This window comes from Myxocyprinus asiaticus, chromosome 7 (genome assembly GCF_019703515.2).
Source record: "Myxocyprinus asiaticus isolate MX2 ecotype Aquarium Trade chromosome 7, UBuf_Myxa_2, whole genome shotgun sequence".
NCBI lineage: Eukaryota > Metazoa > Chordata > Actinopteri > Cypriniformes > Catostomidae > Myxocyprinus > Myxocyprinus asiaticus.
This window is the reverse complement of record NC_059350.1, coordinates 30,007,875-30,032,095: the sequence shown is the minus strand read 5'-3', so window position 1 is coordinate 30,032,095 and position 24,221 is coordinate 30,007,875. Positions and strand designations below refer to the sequence as shown.

The 24,221-nt window shown below is 42.3% G+C and overlaps 2 protein-coding genes across 2 annotated transcripts in view; one reads left to right on the top strand and one right to left on the bottom strand.

The window, feature by feature from the left end:
* Nucleotides 1-609: 609 nt before the first annotated feature.
* si:ch211-145b13.6 (erythroblast NAD(P)(+)--arginine ADP-ribosyltransferase) overlaps nt 610-24,221 on the top strand; it is a 70,931-nt gene continuing 47,319 nt past the window's right edge. Inside the window, exons 1-2 of the mRNA XM_051702566.1 lie at nt 610-754; nt 1,015-1,089. Of these exons, the coding sequence (XP_051558526.1) occupies nt 1,042-1,089 (48 nt within the window). The 5' untranslated portion in view covers nt 610-754; nt 1,015-1,041. The remainder of the gene's footprint in view (nt 755-1,014; nt 1,090-24,221) is intronic.
* LOC127443737 (uncharacterized) overlaps nt 12,257-24,221 on the bottom strand; it is a 198,107-nt gene continuing 186,142 nt past the window's right edge. Inside the window, exon 2 of the mRNA XM_051702585.1 lies at nt 12,257-12,998. Coding sequence (XP_051558545.1) covers nt 12,639-12,998 — 360 coding nt within the window. The 3' untranslated portion in view covers nt 12,257-12,638. The remainder of the gene's footprint in view (nt 12,999-24,221) is intronic.

Sequence of the window (24,221 nt, the reverse complement as noted above, 5' to 3'; positions counted from 1 at the left end):
AGCTGTTAAACAGCGAATGCTTCTACTGCATACAATGACATATATGACATCTCGTTGATACTGTTCTCCAGTCTTGCTCACTGGGAGGTTCTTCAGCACCCTCACAGGGGCGGAACTAGGGGGTGGCCAGGCCACCCCACTCGTAATTGCCGTTTTGGTCATTTTTTGTCTTGGGCACAATTTCGTTTTTTAGTGGTGGAACCGTGTCTGTACAACCGCAACACACAGGAGACTTAACGTGCACACACCAAGGTCGCCACACCTCTCTGTCCCGGGTGTCACTGTATCCACTCCCCTCTGTTTTTTGTATCCACACACCTCCGCTTTCCACACCAAAAATGAGATTGTGTCTTTTTATTGCTGCTTGTTGGTGGCGGTGTGAACAGGGCTTTAGTCTGCCACATTAAACCTACCACCACTCACTATGTGGTTGTTTATCTCTCTTCCACCAGCCAATTGTTTCCCACTGCTTGTTTTTTTAAAAAAAAAAAATTTTTTTTTATTCTACCTCTTCAGAATGAATGTATATTAACTATGTGGTTGCTCTTATATTATTGGTCTGTCTAACTTTGCTTACCGCTGATCACTGACTCATAGCGATTGAAATCACAGGAAGGAAAGGGACTGTCCCTGATAAGCTTTCCTGTAATTTTCTTTGTCAGTCAGTGAAAACCCTGGAGTTCTGTGCTCTCTGGTCATATGCTCTCTCCATGTTCAACTGTTTAGAATACGTAGTAAAACGGATCTAAAAACGGTGAGTGTTGCCTTTTTCAGCTGCTCCTCATCTTTTCTCTTATAGGCCACTTGTTTAAGTCAGGTGTCTTTGACAAAATGAAATATATCGTGTTCAACAGCTGTATTTGGGATGATATATGTATATATGCTATTTTTTGTCTATTTGTGCATTTGTTTTGTCTATTAAAATGTTTAACAAAAGAAGGATTTTAATTATTTGACAAGCATGCATTTACCAAACTTATTATTATCTTTTGTCCCTGCATTGTGTTTGTCCAGACTTCTGCTCATTCTCCAACTGATACAATGGGAGGTGTGAGATTTCCTGCATTGCTCTGTGTACTCTTGCACACAGTAAGCTCTCTATATTCTTATATTGTGTGACACGTTACACTGCAGTTTCCAAATGTTTTTCATAAACCTGCAGAGGACTTGCCTTTTCAAATGTATTTTGATGATGTTGTTGTTGTTTTTTAGACTGTATGGACCATTCTACCAAATTGGTTCTAACTCAGAGTTGAAGATGTTTTTAAAGTAAAAAAAAAAAAAAAAAATCTTTGTTCATATAGATATTGTACCATATCTTACAGTAGGTACACATAACTAGTAAAAGTTCAGTCAGTTTTCATATTCTATTTTTTTTTTCTTTTTTTTTTTTTTTTTTAACTTTTTTGGGGTGGGGGATGTTTTTCCTCTTCTAAAATTTGTCACTACCAAAACACAGAAATACACTATAATTCAAAGGATTACATTTATATATTAAGAATTTGTTTCTATCCCGCTTCTAAACATTTTCATAGCCAAATCAATTACAATGAAACTTTTAACCAATTTTAAAGTTCCTTTTATAAGATTCGTCAAAATCTAAAGGCAAATATTCTCTTTAAAATGCATACATTTAATTTAATCATACAGTTAAATAATGAAATTGAACATACATTTAATCAATTATTATCATTAAATTTTAGTTGGTAACTCAGTTTTACTTTATGTTGTGGTTGAGACAACAATATTTTGTTGGCAAGGTTACATCATATTCCCTCAATTTTCTTTTCTTAACCTTAACTAATAAAATGTTTTATGTTGTATACAAATATTTTATGATAAATAAAATGTTTTAATTAATTATTAAAGACATAACTATTTGTATACATCATCTGTTTTTGGAAGGACAAAAACTACTTTTGAATTGCCATTGAAGTAAAGGACTCCTTGGTCAAAACTATGGGATTATATTAGTCTCAAAATTCTTAACAAAGTCGTGCATACTTATTCATCAATTTGATATATGTTGCAAATGTATCTTACAATCCACAAACAAATACCTTTCAACTTGTGTCTGTGAAATTCAGAATTAAATGAATGTTCAACGATGTGTAGAAATAGAGACACATTTGTGAACACAACCATATTTATGTATGCAACCAAAAAGAGATGTTCTAAATCAAACACAAAATGGTCTTGCGAGGCACTGAATGTGCGAGTGGATACTTTATGAGCTCAGGCGCATCTATGGTGGCTCTGATATGCGGACCGTTTAAATGAGACTGTGTTGCACACAGGTCAGTTATTATAGTAACACGATGGCACGTAACAAAAAAAACAAACAACCGTGACTGGTCGTTTACGTGTCTCAGATGCTTAACATGCAAGCAGGTGATTCTCAGCGCCCTCGCAGCCCTAAGAAAAAATCATCCGATAATTACAAAATTCCAAATATCTAATAACAACCCTCAAATAAATGCATTTCAACTTGTGTCTGTGAAATGTATCATTAAATGAATGTACTACGATTTGTACAAGTAGAGACATATTTGTGGATGCAAATGTTCTCTTTTGTACAAATATATCACAATTTGTGTCTGCAATCAAAGGGAGATGTTCCAAATCAAACACAAAATGTTCTTGTGAAGCACTGAATGTTTATTTTTGGATCAAGTTGCATGCGTAACTTGATTTGGAACATCAGCATTCACAGATGTTTTTTTTTTTTTTGGTATCTATTCTGTTTGATTAATTTGAATTTTGAGACTTCCTTTCTGCCGGTTTTGCCTTGCGTGATCCACACACAAATATCTAAGCATCCACACATATCTTTGTGTAAGCAAAGCAGCTACCACTAGATGGCAGTCTAATTTTATGGACCCTCAATACCTGTAGACCATTTTAAGGACATAAACAAGAACTGTCAAAACAAAATGACTAGCGCGAGTATAGCTTGAAGCTGCACTACGTAACTTTGTGCTTTCTAGCAACATCTCTGTTTGAAACTTAAAATTGCAAGCAATTTGTGGATGAACGCTTTACATGTATCGTGTTTCAACACTGCCCTTCTGGAGGACGAATCTCATGATTTGAGCTTTGCCTGTGTGTGATCATGACTGGAGATATTCAGAGCCGGAATCATAACATGCTATTTTCATGTTGATATGATGTTATATGATTAAACATTTAAAACTTAAATATTACTTGCTTTGATGAAGATAAACAACACTCGTATTCACATATTTTGAATGAATACATTTTACACTTATAGCACTTTTCTGACACTACAGTCAAAGCGCTTTTACATAGAGAACAGGGGACTCAATCATTACCAGTATATTTTAATATAATTTTTCAAGGGTTTTGTCTACTATTATTGAACTACACTTATCAATTTAAGAGGTGATGCTCATGATATGGCTGACACGAGTTCAATGGAAGACTTTATTACTGTAACATTATATTGTACAGCCTCAGTTGATAATGCAAGTGAACTGTAATACTACAATAGTATGTCTATGCAATTCTCACAATAACACAGTAAACTAAAAACATAAAACAAGGATTCAGTAATGATGGGGATAAAATATACTTTATTAAACATGAAAATAATATGCTTAAAAATGCAATATAGTGTGATTGGTTAACACATGATCATTGTTTGATTCATACAAGCATGACAAGCAATATTAGCTTCAACAACTCTACCAGACAACATATCCAAGCATTATAGCAGGTAAACAACTTCACCAAACGGATAACAGAAAAACATCCATCCAGATTGCTTTCCTGAACTGTGTGAGTGTGACTGACTGAACTGTAGTTTCTTTCTTCTTTTTGATGGCTGTTATTGCAAACTAAAACAGTGCATTACCACCATCTACTGTTTACATGGGAACGAGACAGCCGGTTCTTCTTTTTTAAGTTCACGGACATGACGTAATGATGCAAGGATGTACATCATAAGCCAATGATTTCATGCCAAATCGAACCTGACAGTTCAAAATACAAATAATACAAAGTTGTTTTTATATTTTATTTTCAATGTACAGCACTTTGGTGCTACAGTGTAGTTTGTAAGTGCTTTATAAATAAATGAGACTTGACCATTTTTATAGGCTTACTGTAGTGAATCGGGATTAGGTAAGGACATTGTTTTGAACACTGGTTGTTTATGTACTCAATCAATAATGGCAATTTGTTAATTTTTAACCAAAAAATCTTACATAGTGCAGCTTTAAACAGAACAAATAAGACATATGCAGAAACTGAAAATAAACAATGAGATGTTATTACTGGGTGCTTTAAATAAGGCTATGAGTCAACATCTTGTCTCAAAGAACATAAACATTTGAACTGAAGTGACTTATCCAGATGTATACCATTATCTTTTTATATAGTCCTGTCTATAAGAGAGTGGCGATTAAAGTGTATTGTAGTTTAGATGCTTATAAGTGTTTCCTTAGCAGAAAGGTCTGGAATATTTGATTGCTCTCAAGTCAAGTCATTTTTATTTGTATAGCGTTTTTCAACATTGTTTCAAAGCAGCTTTTCAGAAAATTATGCTTTAACAGAAAATTAAGCTGTAATATCTGTATTGTCTTAAAAACATTGTGCGGTTTGATAAAAATGTGATTGTACATTGTGCCTTAAAATAAATAAGTAAGTAAATAAAATTTGTATTTAGACCCCCAGTGAGCAAGCAAAAGACGACTGTGGCAAGTGTCGTGGCAGATTCCCCAAAACAGCAATCAAAGCGCTGTCGAGTCAAAGATTTCTCAGGGACGCAAAGTTCTGATTGGAAAAATAGACTTTTATTACAGAGTAACAAAGCCGAGGTGGTCCATGGAGCATCCAAAATTACACTTTAGAACATGCATATTTTATACAGTTTCTGTTCACCTTATCTCTTTGGGCGATGACCTCTTCATCCAATAAAATCATCTTATGCCCCCCTAGTTTCGTCACCACTGTCTCCCTTCTAGCTGGTCATCCTGACCCAACTTGCTTCAATGGTGGCAAAAGCATGACTATTTCATTTTATATGCAAAAAACACACTGTAATCACTTCATATGGTTACATATTTTATATTGACTAACAATCATTACTTTCTGCATTAATTTAATTAGTATATTAAATGATTTCCCTTATTACAGTCGTTGGTTACACAAAACATCCCTGTAAGATTGAGGAATGTGTGTGCTGCAACAGGAGGTGTTTGATCCTCAACACACACCCATCTCTCCAGTATTATTACACACACATTCGTTTCATCTAGTTTCTAGCACTAATTAACGCACATATATTATCTGCATATTTCAGGCACCGGGTTGTGCCTGATTCTGCTCTAATTAAAACATTAGATCATCCTTTTAGTATCGACACACACATCTCCTTCTGGGTTATTCACAGAAAAGGTCATACAGAGACATACAGAGAGAGAGGCTGTAATTCTCCATAGAGAAGTTAAGTTGTATTTTTCCATTGATTTGCACTTTGATTATTAAACTGAATAAATGATAATTAAATCAATAAATGAATGATTAAATATCTAACATATTGAATAACATTCATAATGCAGTTATTCATAGTACATTGATTACACATTTTTAGATCATTGCATATTGCATACATATTAATTCAGTTATCAAAATGGATTAACTGAATGATTAAATGAAAATATTCCATATATTCCTCCCTTTGGGACTTCTACAAAGTCCCACTAACTTAGCTTAATTCAAGAGTGCTACTTCACAATCCAGTCCCTTCACCCATCACTTTCTATTGACCAATTTTAGGTCACACAGTCTCTCTTATCCATGACCAGATCATGGAACAGCACTCCTGTGGAGCATCAGGACCAAACATCTCCCCCTACGCTTAACAAGAGAGGAGTAAAAGATCATGTCTCCCTCAACCCTACACTCAAGAAAGAGAATATTGTGTTATAAGCATGAGCATGTAAATGGTTCAGCACTTGCCCGTGGTTTCACAGTTATGTAGAATATAACAGGAAACACTATTCAAAATCCTAACATTTTGATTAGAGTAGCATAACAGCACATGGATATAACAGCAGAAAGATCAAAATCAGTAAATATATCAAAGACATCAAAAACAGTTGAAGTAACCCAACACTAAAAAGTTATTTTCTTTCAAAGATCCCGTTGACAAAAGATCTTCGACCCAGTTAATTTGTGTAACATAGAGGGCCATCACTGGGGAGAGCTTAGGCTAGCACTTACATCCCAGAGCATGGCTCATCATTCATCTCCTCATATATATCTTCATTGGAGGAATCAATTTCCTCCCAATTTGGTCTTTCTGTCCATCCAGGATAGTTGTCATTTTATTGCACTGGACCATTCACCTTGATCAATGTCATCTGCTTCCCTGCTTGAGATCATTCTTGAAACCAGTTCAGGTCTGCGAAGTTGATTGTTGGGAATTCTGGTTCTTCTCCTGGTTCTTGGGGGTTGGTGTGGCTTGGACCTTCTGTGTCTGTTGCAGCATGTATGTTGTCCTCAGTATCAGACACATTATCAGACTCATCTTCCATCTCCTGATGGTCTGTCTGTCTACTTCCCTCTCCACGTGTAGTTTCTTCTTGGCTTTCTTCATCTTGTACATTTCTTTCAGCATCATGTGGCCCTTCTCCTGGTGTTTCTGTATCTTCAGTATTGCTTCCTTCAGATTCCTCTTCAGGCCTTTCTCTCATTCTGGGTACCCTGCTGCAATGATTCAGATGGTACCATGTGGTGCTGCCTTCCACTTGGACTGCTGCTGCCATTGCTCTCACCATTTTATAGGGTCCCTCTCTCCTGGGCTCATTCCAATTTCTCCTGAATACTCTCAGATACACCTGATCACCTGGAACAATTGAACAGGGTACTTCTGCTTCACAAGGCTCCTTCCTTTTTTCCTTCAAATAGATAGCTTTATTGCATAATATTGCAGTTAGTTGTTGCATATACGCTTTCAGTTCTATTTGCAGTTGCTCAAGTGAGGGTCCTTTATAAGGACCTCTCCAGTTTGGCACAGGCACGGGTCGACCCGTAAGCATTTCAAGTGGGGTTAGATGCATATTTCTGGTAGTTTGCATACAATAGCTCATTAAAGAAGGTGCTGCGGATGGCCGCCTCAGTGTGTAGCTCTTCAGTTCTTTTGTTGTTTTTGTTTGTTTGTCCTGTGTTTAGTAATATTTTGCCAGTCAGTTTTACCAGGGACGAACTGCTGAACATTCGGCAGCATATACCAACAAACTTTTCCCAGTTTTTGAATATTCTGACGTTTTGCTGGACATTTTAGTCGGAGGCGCAGCTGTGTTGTTTAAACGCGCTATGAGATGCAGGCGAGAGAGACGAGCAGGCGCGCTGGTGAGGCTCCGTCGGCGCGGCTTTCGAACAATGCTGCCGAGCATTCATCTAGCGAATCTCCTCTCTCTTCCTAACAAAACGGATGAACTATATCTCCTCACCCATACAAACAAGGACTTTTCAAACTCTGCTGCCTTGTGCTTCACAGAAACCTGGCTGAGTGAAGCCATTCTGGACAGCACGTTACATCTGCTGGGCTTTCAGCTGTTCAGAGCGGATCGCATCGCGGAGTTAACGGGGAAAACGAGAGGCGGTGGAACATGCTTTTACATCAATGAAAGTTGGTGTACAGATGTAACAACATTAAAGAGAATGTGCTGTCCTAATTTGGAAGCACTCTTTATTAACTGTAAGCCGTTCTACTTGCCACGGGAGTTTTCCTCGTTTATTCTGGTGAGTGTGTATATCGTGCCAAACACGTGTGTGAACAGCGCTGCAACAGCTGACTGATCAAATCACAGACACAGAACAAAAATACCCGGACTCAGTTATTATTATTCTTGGGGATTTTAACAAAGAAAATCTCACATGTGAACTGCCCAAATACAAACAGCATATTACTTGCCCCACCAGAGACAGGAACATACTGGATCATTGTTACACAACAATAAAGGATGCATATCGCTCTGTCCCTAGAGCAGCTTTGGGACTCTCTGATCACTGTCTGGTTCATCTTCTTCCAACCTACAGGCAGAAATTAAAATCAACCAAGCCAGACTGTAAAGAGATAGACCAGTGAAGCAGAGCGGGAACTACAAGCCTGCATCGACTGCATGGATTGGAGTGTTTTTGAGGCTGCAGCCACAGACCTGGACGAGCTCACAGATACTGTCACATCATATATCAGTTTCTGTGAGGATATGTCCATTCCTACTAGGACTTATTTAAAGTTCAACAACGACAAACCATGGTTTACAGCAGAGCACAGGCAGCTTCATCATGCCAAAGAGGATTCTTACAGGTGTGGGGATAAGTCTTGTACAATCAGGCCAGGAACACACTGAACAAGGAAATCAGAGTGGCTAAAAGAAGATACTCTGAGAAGCTGAAAACAAGTTTTCAGCTAATGACCCTGCATCAGTGTGGAGTGGCATGAAACAACTTACAAATTACAGGACTCCTACCCCCAACCCTGTGGTGGACTAACAACTGACTGATGACCTGAATGTGTTCTACTGCAGATTTGAAAGGCCCAATCTCACACCCCACACCCACTCTGACTTTCACACAAACACCAACACCTCCTGCAACCCCCCTCCTCCCCCCTCCTGCTACTCAACCTGCACTTAAAATCTGTGAAGATGATGTGAGCCGGGTCTTTCGGAAACAAAAGATGAGGAAAGCTTCAGGCCCAGATGGCGTCTCACCAGCATGTCTTCGATCCTGTGCTAACCAGCTGGCCCCCATCTTCACACAGATCTTCAATAGATTACTGGAGCAGTGTGAAGTTCCATACTGCTTCAAATGCTCAATCATTATTACTGTCCCAAAGAAACCAAAAATCACAGGACTTAATGACTACAGACCTGTCGCCCTGACGTCTGTGGTCATGAAGTCATTTGAGAGACTGGTATTGGCCCACCTGAAGGACATCACTGGACTCTTTCTAGATCCCCTTCAATTTGCTTATCGAGCAAACAGGTCTGTGGATGATGCAGTCAACATGGGATTGCATCATATCCTGCAACATCTGGACAGACCAGGGACATATGAAAGAATCCTTTTTGTGGACTTCAGTTCGGCTTTCAACATCATCATCCCAGCTATTCTCTGGACTAAATTACACCAACTCTCTGTTCCCACGTCTATCTGTCAGTGGATTATCAGCTTTCTGACAGACAGGCAGCAGCTTGTGAGACAGGGGAAATTCACTTCCAACACCTGTACAATCAGCACTGGTGCCCCCCAGGGATGTGTACTCTCCCCACTACTCTTCTCCCTCTACACCAACGACTGCATCGCCAAGGACCCCTCTGTCAAGCTCCTGAAGTTTGCCGACGACACCACTGTCATCGGCCTCATCCGAGATGACAGTGAGTCTGCATACAGATGGGAGGTTAAACAGCTGGCTGTCTGGTGCAGTCAAAACAACCTTGAGCTGAACACACTCAAAATGGTGGAGATGATTGTGGACTTTAGGAGGAACACCCCAACACTGACCCCCCTCACCATTCTAAACAGCACTGTGGCAGCAGTGGTGTCATTCAGGTTCCTGGGCACTACCATCTCACAGGACCTGAAGTGGGAGACACACATTGACTCCATTGTTAAAAAGGCCCAGCAGAGGTTGTACTTCCTTTGCCAGCTGAGGAAGTTCAACCTGCCATAGACGCTGCTGATACAGTTCTACTCAGCAGTCATTGAGTCTGTCCTCTGCAATTCAGTAACTGTCTGGTTTGGTTCAGCTACGAAATCAGACATCAGAAGACTACAAAGGACAGTTCGGACTGCTGAGAGGATTATTGGTTGCCCCCCCCCCCTCAAGTACTATACACTTCCAGAGTGAAGAAAAAGGCTGGGAAAATCACTCTGGACCCCACTCACCCTGCCCATTACCTTTTTGAACTGTTGCCTTCTGGCCGACGCTTCAGAGCTCTGAGCACCAGAACCGTCAGGCACAGGAACAGTTTTTTCCCTCAGGTTATCCATCTCATGAACAGTTAAATTGCCTCATTGAGAAATTACTATGTGCAATACACAGTTTAGTCTTTTTTATATTTATCCAACACATCCAATCTCTTCTGCCATTTCATTCCTCTAAAAAAAAACAAAAAAACATTTGCACTGTACATAACAGATTTGTATTTTGCACTGTACATAACAGATAACAGATTTGTATTAGATTTGCACTACATATGTGTGTATGTATGTGTGTTTCTGTGTGTGTATGTACATATGTGTATAATTATCTTTTATTTTTTATTATTATCTATGTCTTGCTGCTGTTTTTGTATTGTTTTTGTATTGTTGTACACTGGAAGCTCCTGTAACCAAGACAAATTCCTTGTATGTGTAAGCATACTTGGCAATAAAGCTGATTCTGATTCTTCTGATTGGACTCAAGATGGCGCCGAGTATGGCTGCTGCGTTGCGAGCTCCGACACAACATAGCAATGTTTTGTTTGTTTTGTTCACAATTCTTATGTTTTTTGTCTTGGATGTTGTCTGCCTTATTGTCTACGACAGACAAACACTTTTGGACATTGGTTCAGCGATCTCACACCGAAAACCGGACTTCACATTCCTCAATGCCGACCCACTGTTTACAAACACGCAAGCGGAGCCCTTTGTCTGGGCAGCGCGGTCGCGGAAACGCAAAAGGAAAAGGGGAAACAGAGCCGGCGTTCTCATCAGAGTAAGACGCCGTGCAAATCGACCCCCGTTACCCACTATTCTACTGGCAAATGTTCTCTGGATAACAAGCTCTGCGAGCTGAAAGCGCGGATCTCTTTCCAACGAGAGACGAGGGACTGCTGCATTATCTGCCTTACGGAAACTTGGATGTCTGCGGAGATTCCAGACTCAGCCATTGAACCCGCGGGGTTCTCCGTGCACCGAGCGGACAGAGCGAAAGACCTCTCAGGTAAAACTAGAGGAGGTGGTGTATGTTTTATGATCAACAAATCCTGGTGTGATCAGAGGAACGTACATTCTATCAAGTCTTTCTGTTCTCCTGATCTGGAATTTCTTATGCTTCTGTGTCGACCATTCTGGCTACCGAGGGAATTCACAGCGGTCATTATCACTGCTGTGTACATCCCCCCACAAGCCGACACAGACCAGGCACTCAAGGAACTATATGGGAGAATAAGTGAGCAGGAAACCGCGCACCCTGAGGCCGCGTTCATTGTGACCGGGGACTTTAATAAAGCCAGTTTAAAATCAGTCGCACCAAAATATCACCAGCACATTAGTTTCAACACACGAGGGGACCGAGTTTTGGACCATTGCTACTCTCCCTTCCGGGATGGCTACAAATCCCTCCCCCGCCCACCATTTGGCAAATCGGACCACTCTTCCATTCTGCTTCTGCCCGCTTACAGGCAGAAATTGAAACAGGAAGCACCCACCCTCAGAACGATCCAGTGCTGGTCGGACCAATCAGACTCTACGCTACAGGACTGTTTTGATCACACGGACTGGGAGATGTTCCGGTCCGCCTCTGATGACGACATCGAGCTTTACGCTGATAGCGTAATGTGTTTCATCAGAACGTGCGTAGAGGAAGTGATTCCGACCAGGACAATACAGATCTATCCGAATCAGAAACCATGGATCAATAGCGATGTTCGCGCGGCACTTAATGTGCGGACCTCCGCTTTTAATTCCGGGAACGCGGAGGAGCATAAACAAGCCAGTTATGCCCTCCGAAAAACTATCAGAACCGCAAAACGCCAGTACAGGAGCAAGATTGAAGGACAGTTTAACACCACCAACTCTAGAAGCATGTGGCAGGGAATTAACATCATCACGGACTTTAAAGGGAATAAAAACTCTGCCATGAACACCGCTGCCTCTCTACCGGATGAGCTAAATACTTTTTATGCTCGTTTCGAGGGAAATAACGCCGCCCTCGTGGAGAGAGCTCTCGCGGCTGAAGCTACAGAGGTTAGTTCACTCTCCGTCTCTGTAGCGGATGTAACCCGATCCTTCCGACGGGTGAATATCCGCAAAGCCGCGGGCCCAGACGGCATTCCGGGCCGCGTCATCAGAGCGTGCGCGAACCAGCTGGCTGGTGTTTTTACGGACATTTTCAACCTTTCCCTCTCTTTGTCTGTAGTCCCCACATGCTTTAAAACATCCACCACTGTGCCTGTACCAAAACAATCAAAAATAACTTGTTTAAATGACTGGCGTCCTGTTGCTCTGACCCCCATCATCAGCAAATGTTTTGAGAGACTAATTAGAGATTACATCTGCTCTGTATTGCCACTCAATCTTGACCCGCTGCAGTTTGCTTACCGCAACAACCGCTCCACTGATGATGCCATTGCATCTACAATACACACTGCTCTCTCCCACCTGGAAAAAAAAAGAACACTTATGTGAGAATGCTGTTTGTAGACTACAGCTCAGCATTCAACACCATAGTGCCCTCCAAGCTAGATGAGAAACTCCGGGCTCTGGGCTTAAACAGCTCGCTGTGCAGCTGGATCCTGGACTTCCTGTCAAGCAGACGCCAGGTGGTTAGAATAGACAGCAACATCTCCGCATCACTAACCCTCAACACTGGAGCCCCGCAGGGCTGTGTTCTCAGCCCACTACTGTATTCCTTGTACACACATGACTGTGTGGCAACACATAGCTCCAATGCCATCATTAAGTTTGCTGATGACACGACGGTGGTAGGTCTGATCACTGACAATGATGAAACAGCCTACAGAGAGGAGGTGCACACCCTGACACACTGGTGTCAGGAGCACAACCTCTCCCTCAACGTCAGTAAGACAAAGGAGCTTGTGGTGGACTTCAGAAGAAAAGACAGAGAACACAGTCCCATCACCATCAATGGAGCACCAGTGGAGAGAGTCAGCAGCTTCAAGTTCCTGGGTGTCCACATCACTGAGGAACTCACATGGTCCATCCACACTGAAGTCGTTGTGAAGAAGGCTCATCAGCGCCTCTTCTTCCTGAGACGGCTGAGGAAGTTTAGAATGAACCGCCACATCCTCACACGGTTCTACACCTGCACTGTGGAGAGCATCCTGACTGGCTGTATCTCCGCCTGGTACGGCAATAGCACCGCCCACAACCGCAAAGCACTGCAAAGGGTGGTGCGAACTGCCAGACACATCATCGGAGGTGAGCTTCCCTCCCTCCAGGAAATATATACGAGGCGGTGTGTGAAAAAAGCTCGGATGATCATCAGAGACTCCAGCCACCCGAGCCATGGGCTGTTCTCACTGCTACCATCAGGTAGGCGGCACCAGCCGACTCCATGATAGCTTCTTCCCCCAAGCAATCAGACTTCTGAACTCTTGATCTCCCACGATCAAAATACATCAGCACTGCACTTTATTACCCTTACTCTTATATCTCACACCGGACTGTCATAAATTATATTATTATTATTATATTATGTTCTCTCTTAACAACTGACTATCAACCGACAGCCTGAATGTCAATACAGTACAATACTGTACATTCTATATATATATATATACTTTTTTTTATATATTTTAATTTTTAATTTTTATTGAATAATGTGTATCTATATAGTAAAAAAAAACAAAAAACATACTGTATTGTATACTGTACAGTGTATGTTATTATTTGTATATTGTTGAGTGTAATTATTTGTATAACAGATGTTTAAATTGTGTTAATTTGATGTTATTGTAAATTGGTATATGTCTCATCACTGTCACGACTGCTATGTTGATCGGAACTGCACCCAAGAATTTCACACACCATTGCACTTGTGTATATGGCTGTGTGACAATAAAGTGATTTGATTTGATTTGACTTGATTTGATTCTTCTTCTAAAGCAAGAGGCAAAGCATCAATCCAATTGAGCTTAGTGCTTGCACATATTTTGTTAAGTTTGGCCTTAAGGTTACCATTTACCCTTTCTACCATACCCTGTGATTGTGGATGATAAACACATCCTAGTCTCTGTTTTATTCTTAGTTGTTGCAATACCTTTTTTACAGTTTGTTGTATAAACGCCGATCCATTGTCTGAACTAATTTCTGACGGTATTTTGAATCTAGGTATTACCTGTCTTGTTCGAAATTTGATTACTGTTCCTGATCTCTGATCTGCTGATGGTACTGCTTCCAGCCATCTGCAAAATCTGCATACTACCACAAGCATATAGCGCTTTCCTTGTACTCTCTTTATCATGTCCACATAATCAATAACCAAATGTTTGAATGGTCCTTCTGGTACTGGTATGTGACCTATGGGTGTTATTATTCCTTTTCTGACATTGTTTTGAGCACAGACTTCACATGTGAACAGAAAAACATCAACTTTCGCTTGCAAAAATGGAGACCACTATCCCTGTTTTTTAATTTTCCTTATCACTTACCCCCTTGTGCAATAGTCAAAACCATGCACATCTAAAATAAGAACACTGAGAAGCAAATTTGATGCAACAATCTGTCCTTCATGTGAATGCCATATACCTTGTGAATCTTTCTTGGCACCCCTATGTTCCCACATAGTGTGTTCGTATGGGCCTGCTTCCTGCTGAATTCTAATTATATCATCCAATCGTGGTTGTGGTTCAATAAGAACCATTGGCGCTAATACTGCTACTTGACAGCCAGAAGCCTTTTTAGCTTCTAAATCTGCTGCATTATATCCCTTGATGACAAAGTCATTGCCCTTTTTGTGGGCTTGACTTTTAATGATCCCTGAAACAAGAACCATCTACGAAATAAGTGCCATCTGCTTCAGAGATTGGTATAGTCTCAAAATCAGGCCTCAACTTAGTGAATGCTAATGAATTAGCCACGCAATCATGCGGTGTTCCTTCGTGGGCTAAAGGAATCAATTCAGCTGGGTTAACTGTATTACATCGCTTCATGGTGACATCTGGGTATGTAAGGAGTGATGCGTATGTTAGAATGTGAGCTTGAGTCAAAACAAATTTGCACTGTTCAATTAGTTCCACAATTTTGTGATGCGTATATATAATCACTGGATATCCCATAGTTATTGTTGAAGCTGCAGGGCCTTTTGGAAACATGGCGGGTAGCCCTGAGCTACACTATCCAATTTGGTGCAATAAGCTATGGGCTGTGTTTTCCTTCCACTGCATGTTTCTTGCATCAACACTGCCGACGCATATCCATCGACCCTATTAGCAACATACAAATTAAATGGTTTAAGTAGTCTGGCGTAGCTAAGGTAGGTGCTTTTTGGAGTTCTTTCTTTATCAACTTAAATGCTAGCAATGCATCATTCCTCCATGTTAATGGCATATTCAAATTCTTTAACCCTGCTTGTTTCATGATTTCATTCCCAAAAGGGTCATCATTTGACCTACTGTTTGAGGCAATGGCGCTTTACTTATGCCTTCCAATTAGGCTGGAGCTATGGCTTTTGTTCCATAGGCTACCAGTCGTCCTAAGTATTTAACCTGTGGTTGAGAGTACTACAATTTAGTTTTTGAAGCCTTGTGGCTTACTTGAGCCAATTTTTTGAGCACTGCGATGGAATCTCTGTGACACTGCTCCAACGAAGTGGAACAAATCATCAGATCATCCACATATTGTAGTAACGTACTGCCTGTCACAAGATCTTACAAATCAGCCTTAAGTACCTGGTTGAACATGCCTTGTTCGGAGTGGGTATTGTGATTTTCTTGGCAAACAAACACCTGGCTTGGTTTTAAAGGAATAGTTCACCCAAAAATGAAAATTTGCTGATAATTTACTCACCCTCAGGCCATCCAAGATGTATCTGAGTTTCTTTCTTCATCAAAATAGAATTTAAGATTTTTAGGATTTCATTTCAGGCCTTCTCCTTTAAACAATGCAAGTGAATGTACTCCATTTTCTTGACGATCCAAAATGTATATTTAGGGTGCATCAGAATAATCCACACGACTCCAGTAGACAAATAAAGTTTTTCTGAACCCAAGCGATTGATTATTTTTAGAAACAAAACAATACTTATATACTTTTTAACTACAAATGTTCACTTCCGTACATCTCTGTAATGCGTGCTCATGAGAGGGATGACATAAGCTCGTTGGTAAGGTCACGCGTGGAGGAGGAGGCAGGAAGCGCGTAACTAATGAGGAGTATATATTACTCAACTTGCTTCAATGGTGGCAAAAGCATGACTATTTCGTTTTATATGCATAAAACACACTGTAATCACTTCATATGGTTACATATTTTATATTGACTAACAATAATTATTTTCTGCATTAATTTGATTAGTATATTATGATTTCCCTTATTACAGTCGTTGGTTGCATAAAACATCCCTGTAAGATGGAGAAATGTGTGTGCTGCAACAGGAGGTGTTTGATCCTCAACACACACCCATCTCTCCAGTATTATTAGACACATACATTCATTTCAAATCAAATCAAAATCAAATCAAATCACATTTATTGTCACACAGCCATATACACAAGTGCAATGGTGTGTGAAATTCTTGGGTGCAGTTCCGATCAATATAGCAGTCATGACTGTGATGAGACATATACCAATTTACAAAAACATCAAATTAACACAACACAATTTAAAGTCCAATATACACATAATTACACACAACACAATATACAAATTACATACACTGTACAGTATACAATACGCACAATATAGATACACATTATTCAATAAAATTAAAAAAGTATATATAGTAGTATATATATAATGTACAGTAGGTTGTATTGTACTGTATTGACATTCAAGCTGTCGGTTGATAGTAAGGTGTTAAGAGAGAATATATATAATAATAATATCATTTATGACAGTCTGGTGTGAGATATAAGAATAGTAATAATAATAAAGTGCAGTGCTGATGTATTTTGATCGTGGGAGATCAAGAGTTCAAAAGTCTGATTGCTTGGGGGAAGAAGCTATCATGGAGTCGGCTGGTGCGTGTCCTGATGCTGCGATATCGCCTGCCTGATGGTAGCAGTGAGAACAGCCCATGGCTCGGGTGGCTGGAGTCTCTGATGATCCTCCGAGCTTTTTTCACACACTGCCTTGTATATATTTCCTGGAGGGAGGGAAGCTCACCTCTGATGATGTGTCTGGCAGTTTGCACTACCTTTTGCAGTGCTTTGCAGTTGTGGGCTGTGCTATTGCTGTACCAGGCGGAGATGCAGCCAGTCAGGATGCTCTCTACAGTGCAGATGTAGAACCGTGTGAGGATGTGGCGGTTCATTCCAAACTTCCTCAGCCGTCTCAGGAAGAAGAGGCGCTGATGAGCCTTCTTCACAACGACTTCTGTGTGGATGGACCATGTGAGTTCCTCAGTGATGTGGACACCCAGGAACTTGAAGCTGCTGACTCTCTCCACTGGTGCTCCATTGATGGTGATGGGACTGTGTTCTCTATCTCTTCTCCTGAAGTCCACCACAAGCTCCTTTGTCTTACTGACATTGAGGGAGAGATTGTGCTCCTGACACCAGTGTGTCAGAGTGTGCACCTCCTCTCTGTAGGCTGTTTCATCATTGTCAGTGATCAGACCTACCACCGTCGTGTCATCAGCAAACTTAATGATGGCATTGGAGCTATGTGTTGCCACACAGTCATGTGTGTACAAGGAATACAAGAGTGGGCTGAGAACACAGCCCTGTGGGGCTCCAGTATTGAGGGTCAGTGATGAGGAGATGTTGCTGCCCATTCTAACCACCTGGCGTCTGCTTGACAGGAAGTCCAGGATCCAGCTGCACAGCGAGCTGTTTAAGCCCAGAGCCCGGAGTTTCTCATCTAGCTTGGAGGGCACTATGGTGTTGAATGCTGAGCTGTAGTCTACAAACAGCATTCTCACATAAGTGTTCTTTTTTTCCAGGTGGGAGAGAGCAGTGTGTATTGTAGATGCAATGACATCATCAGTGGAGCGGTTGTTGCGGTAAGCAAACTGCAATGGGTCAAGAGAGAGAGGCAGCACAGAGCAGATGTAATCTCTGATTAGTCTCTCAAAGCATTTGCTGATGATGGGGGTCAGAGCAACAGGACGCCAGTCATTTAAGCAAGTTATTTTTGATTGCTTTGGAACAGGCACAATGGTGGACATTTTAAAGCATGTGGGGACTACAGACAAAGAGAGGGAAAGATTAAAAATGTCTGTAAAAACACCAGCCAGCTGGTTCGCGCACGCTCTGATGACGCGGCCCGGATGCCGTCAGGGCCCACGGCTTTGCGGATATTCACCCGTCGGAAGGATCGGGTTACATCCGCTACAGAGACGGAGAGTGAACTAACCTCTGTAGCTTCGGCCGCGAGAGCTTTCTCCACGAGGGCGGTGTTATTTCCCTCGAAACGAGCATAAAAAGTATTTAGCTCATCCGGGAGAGAGGCAGTGGTGTTCATGGCAGAGTTTTTAATCCCTTTAAAGTCCGTGATGATGTTAATTCCCTGCCACTTGCTTCTAGAGTTGGTGGTGTTAAACTGTCCTTCAGTCTTGTTCCTGTACTGGTGTTTTGCTGTTCTGATAGTTTTTTGGAGGGCATAACTGGCTTGTTTATGCTCCTCCGTGTTCCCGGAATTGAAAGCGCAGTTCCGCACATTAAGTGCCACGCGAACATCGCTATTTATCCATGGCTTCTGGTTCGGATAGATCCATATTGTTCTGGTCGGAACTACGTCCTCCATGCACTTTTTGATGAAACACATTACGCTATCAGCGTAAACCTCGATGTCGTCATCAGAGGCGGACCAGAACATCTCCCAGTCCGTGTGATCAAAACAGTCTTGTAGCATAGAGTCTGATTGGTCCGACCAATACTGGATCATTCTGAGGGTGGGTGTTTCCTGTTTCAGTTTCTGCCTGTAAGCAGGCAGAAGCAGAATGGAAAAGTGGTCCGATTTGCCAAATGGTGGGCGGGGGAGGGATTTGTAGCCATCCCGGAAGGGAGAGTAGCAATGGTCCAAAACCCGGTCCCCTCATGTGTTGAAACTAATGTGCTGGTGGTATTTTGGTGCGATTGATTTGAAACTGGCTTTATTAAAGTCCCTGGTCACAATGAACGCGGCCTCAGGGTGCGCGGTTTCCTGCTCACTTATACTCCCGTACAGTTCCTTGAGTGCCCGATCTGTGTCGGCTTGTGGGGGAATGTACACAGCTGTGATAATGACCGCAGTGAAATCCCTCAGTAGCCAGAATGGTTGACACAGAAGCATGAGAAATTCCAGATCAGGAGAGCAGAAAGACTTGATAGAATGTACGTTCCTCTGATCACACCAGGATTTGATGATCATAAAACATACACCACCACCTCTGCTTTTACCTGAGAGGTCTTTTGCTCTGTCCGCTCGGTGTACAGAGAACCCCGCGGGTTTAATGGCTGAGTCTGGAATCTCCGCAGACATCCAAGTTTCTGTTAGGCAGATAATGCAGCAGTCCCTTGTCTCTCATTGGAAAGAGATCCGCACTTTCAGCTCGCAGAGCTTGTTATCCAGAGACTGAACATTTGCCAGTAGAATAGTGGGTAGCGGGGGTCGATTTGCGCGGCGTCTTACTCTGATGAGAACGCCGGCTCTGTTTCCCCTTTTCCTCCTGCATTTCTGTGGCCGAGCAGCACAGACAAAGGGCTCCGCTTGCGTGTTTGTAAACAGTGGGTCGGCATTGAGGAATCTGAAGTCCGGTTTACGGTGTGAAATTGCTGAACCAATGTCCAAAAGTGTTTGTCTGTACACAATATTAGGCAGAATAACATTTAATCTCGTTTCTAGCACTAATTAATGCACATATATTATCTGCATCTTTCAGGCACCAGGTTGTGCCTGACTCTGCTCTAATTAAAACATTAGATCATCCTTTTAGTATCGACACACACATCTCCTTCTGGGTTATTCACAGAAAGGGTCATACAGAGAGATACAGAGAGAGGCTGTAATTCTCCATAGAGAAGTTAAGTTGTATTTTTCCATAGATTTGCATTTTGATTATTAAACTGAATAAATGATAATTAAATAAATAAATGAATGATTAAATATCTAACATATTGAATAACATTCATAATGCAGTTATTCATAGTACATTGATTACCCATTTTTAGATCATTGCATATTGCACACATATTAATTCAATTATCAAAATGGATTAACTGAATGATTAAATGAAAATATTCTATACAAGGAACACAAAGCTCCATAAGATGTTGGTTAATGGAGAGAAATAACCTTGGGGGAAACCAGACTCACTGTGGGGGCCAGTTCCCCTATGGCTTAACAGAATGAATATAATGCCAATATTAGTTATTTATGTGTAATACAAGTCATGGTTTAAAATTTGTAAACTAAGTAAGTGTTAGGGCCAGTGTTTAAACAAACAGATTTTGTACTATGAACTGTAAGATTAATTACCAAAGTCACTGAAGTCCATCCTTAAATAACTGTGGAAGTGCACACAGATGCATTGTCCTTTGTTAATATTAGTGTAGATGCCATTCATTTTAAAGCAGAATTATAGAATATGAGAAGTGCTTCGGGTTCCGGCAGACTTGACCAGGGCTGTATAACTATGAGTTGATGGCTCCCATCATAATCAATGAAGCTGTAAATGCTACTAGCGTGTGACTTGCACAGGTTCAGTCATTCTAATGGCAGCAATATACACCGATCAGCCACAACATTAAAACCACCTGCCTTATATTGTGTAGGTCCTCCTTGTGCCACCAAAACAGTGCCATCCAGCATCTCAAAATAGCATTCTTAAATTCTATTCTTCTCACCACAGTTGTACAGAACGGTTATCTGATTACCATAGACTTTGTCAGTTCAAACCAGTCTGGCCATTCTCTGTTGACCTCTCTCATCAACAAGGCGTTTCCGTCCACAGAACTGCCGCTCACTGGATGTTTTTTGTTTTTGACACCATTCGGAGTAAATTCTAGAGACTGTTGTGCATGAAAATCCCAGGAGATCAGCACTTACAGAAATACGCAAACCAGCCCATCTGGCACTAACAATCATGCCACGGTCCAAATAACTGAGATCACATTTTTCCCCATTCTGATGGTTGATGTGAACATTAACTGATTTTATGCACTGCACTGCTGTCACACGATTGGTTGATTCGATAATCGCATGGATGATTGTTGGTGCCAGACGGGCTGGTTTGAGTATATCTGTATCTGCTGATCTCCTGGGATTTTCACGCACAACAGTCTCCAGAATTTTTGGCTGAATGAGGGGGGACCTACACAGTATTAGGCAGGTGGTTTTAATGTTGTGGCTGATTGGTGTATAAGGTCATTTTAGAGCATGCAAAGAAAATACTCTGACATCACTAGCCAGATAGACTCTTCCTAGAATACAAGTAGTTGGCAAAAAATTGGTTCACCTACCAGAGATAAAATGTGCTCTACATATCCTTCAGTTGTTAGTACTGCACATATCCAGCAGTCTCACTTCACTGCTTCTCTTCCTGAACATCAGGCTCAGATGGAGGCTGTTGACTTGTGTTAATGTCCTACTCTAAACTATTTTAAGGTGTGTTTGAAGTCCATGGTCTTTTGCTTCAGATTAGATAGTGTTCCATTGTGATCAGTGTTGATAATCAGTACATAGCCTAATTGACTCCTCCCCCTAACTAATAAGCCTCCTCTAGTGCCATCACTGGCTGGCACACTTGTAATGTTCCAGTTTAATAAAACTGTATTGACCCAAACAGAACAAACAAAACATTTAATTTTGTTTGACCTGACGAAGACCTATTCAGGGTCGAAACGTTGTCATTTAACTGCAACGTTAGCAGTGTGCTGTAACGATGGCTGGCACTGGCAGTGACAAAGATGATGAAGACGTGATAAAGATGAACCCAAGTGCAATTTATTTACATACGTGAATCCGAAACAAACATAAATGACTTGACATGAGGGCTTAAATACATGGACATGGGAGAACATAACCAATGAACAAACAGAACTCTAAACAAGATAATCAAACAATGAACCAATGAAAACAAGACACATGAACATGGAGGGAAAACAGGACATCACATGACTAGGGAACACATGGCATGAAACAGGAACTAAACTTTTCAAAATAAAAGATATGAAATACATGAACAAACACATTAAACATTACATATTCCCCCCCCACTAGGGGTGGCTTCCGACGCCCCAAAACATGAACACACACATTAAACATGACATAGTTCCAAAGTTCTGGGGGGGGGGGTCATGGCCTGGCCGGTGGGACTGAGGACCAAGACGGAGCCATAGGGAAGGAGGTCCCCAGTGGAGCTGACGGATCAGAGGGACGAGGCACAGCCAGAGGATCAGAGAGCCAAGGCGGAGCCAGGTGACCGACAGACCAAGGAGGAGCCAGAGGGACGAGGGACCCCGGCAAAGCCGACAGGCTGAAGGACTGCAGTGGAGCTGAGGGAACGAAGAGCCGAGGCGATGTCGAGGGACCGACAGGCCAAGGCGGAGTCCAGGGCTTGGAGGGTTGAAAGTTCCCCTTGCCTGCTCAGGAGAACTAAGGGTGGGTACAAGGGCGGGAACCATCTCCAGGTCCAACTGCCCAAAAGTGGCCATGACATGGCGTGGAACAGACTCAGGCATGGCTGTGACATGGTATGGAGCAGGCTCAGGCGTGGCTGTGATGTGTCAAGGAGCAGGCTTAGGCATGGCTGTGACGTGGCATGAAGCAGGCTCAGGCGTGGCTGTGACGTGGTATGGAGCAGGCTCAGGCGTGGCTGTGACGTGGCATGGAGCAGGCTCAGGCGTGACTGTGACGTGGCATGGAGCAGACTCAGGCGTGGCTGTGACGTGGCATGGAGCAGGCTCAGGCGTGGCTGTGACGTGGCATGGAGCAGGCTGAGGCGTGGCTGTGACGTGGCATGGAGCAGGCTGAGGCGTGGCTGTGACGTGGCATGGAGGAGGCTGAGGCGTTGTTGTGACATGGCATGGAGCAGGCTCAGGCATGGCTGTGACGTGGCATGAAGCAGGCTCAGGCATGGCTGTGATGTGGCATGAAGCAGGCTCAGGCATGGCTGTGACGTGGCATGGAGCAGGCTGAGGCGTTGCTGTGACGTGGCATAAAGCAGGCTGAGGCGTGGCTGTGACGTGGCATGGAGCAGACTCAGGCGTGGCTATGACGTGGCATGGAGCAGGCTGAGGTGTGGCTGTGATGTGGCATGGAGGAGGCTGAGGCGTTGCTGTGACGTGGCATGGAGCAGGCTGAGGCGTTGCTGTGACGTGGCATGGAGCAGGCTGAGGCGTTGCTGTGAAGCAGGCTCAGGATCCAGGGCAAAAGATGGCGCTAGCTCAGTGACCATAACAAGGATCTCTGGCTCGGCGGCCATGACGTGAAACTCTGGCTCGGCGGCCATGACGTGAAACTCTGGCTCGGCGGCCATGTCGTGGAACGCTGGCTCGGCGGCCATGTCGTGGAACTCTGGCTCAGCATCCGCCTCCCCCACAGTGAATATGGAACCAATAATCTGCAGGGCGAGGTCGATATTCTGAGCCAGGCTGTGGGTACTCTGACCGCCTGGCATCAGAAAAGAGATGGGCTAATTCAGTTCAAATCGGAAACAGTCCTTGAGGGCCACCTCATTAAAATCCACCTGGCAGGCCAGATCGCAGAAGTCCTCCACATCATGCTCCAGGGGGCGATTCCCCTGACGTAGGCGGAGGAGCTGGATTACTGGGTTCATATTTTGGTGAAGTATTTCTGTAACGATGGCTGGCACTGGCAATGATGAAGATGATGAAGACGTGATAGAGATGAACCCAAGTGCAATTTATTTACATACGTGAAATCCAAAACGTGAATCCGAAACATGATAAACAAACGACTTGACATAGACTTGACTAGACTTAGCATAGCATAGCATGACGTGACATGACACGTTACTAAACACATACAATACTTGAGAAAGGACAATGGAAAACATGAGGGCTTAAATACATGGACATGGGAGAACATAACCAATGAACAAACAGAACTCTAAACAAGATAATCAAACAATGAACCAATGAAAACAAGACACATGAACATGGAGGGAAAACGGGACATCACATGACTAGGGAACACATGACATGAAACAGGAACTAAACTTTTCAAAATGAAATACATGAACACACACATTAAACATTACATGTGCAAGCAACATTCTCCTTTTTTTCTATGGATATTAATTTGTAAATGCGCACCTGTATTTATTAGATGTGCATATAATATCATTAAGTGTATTT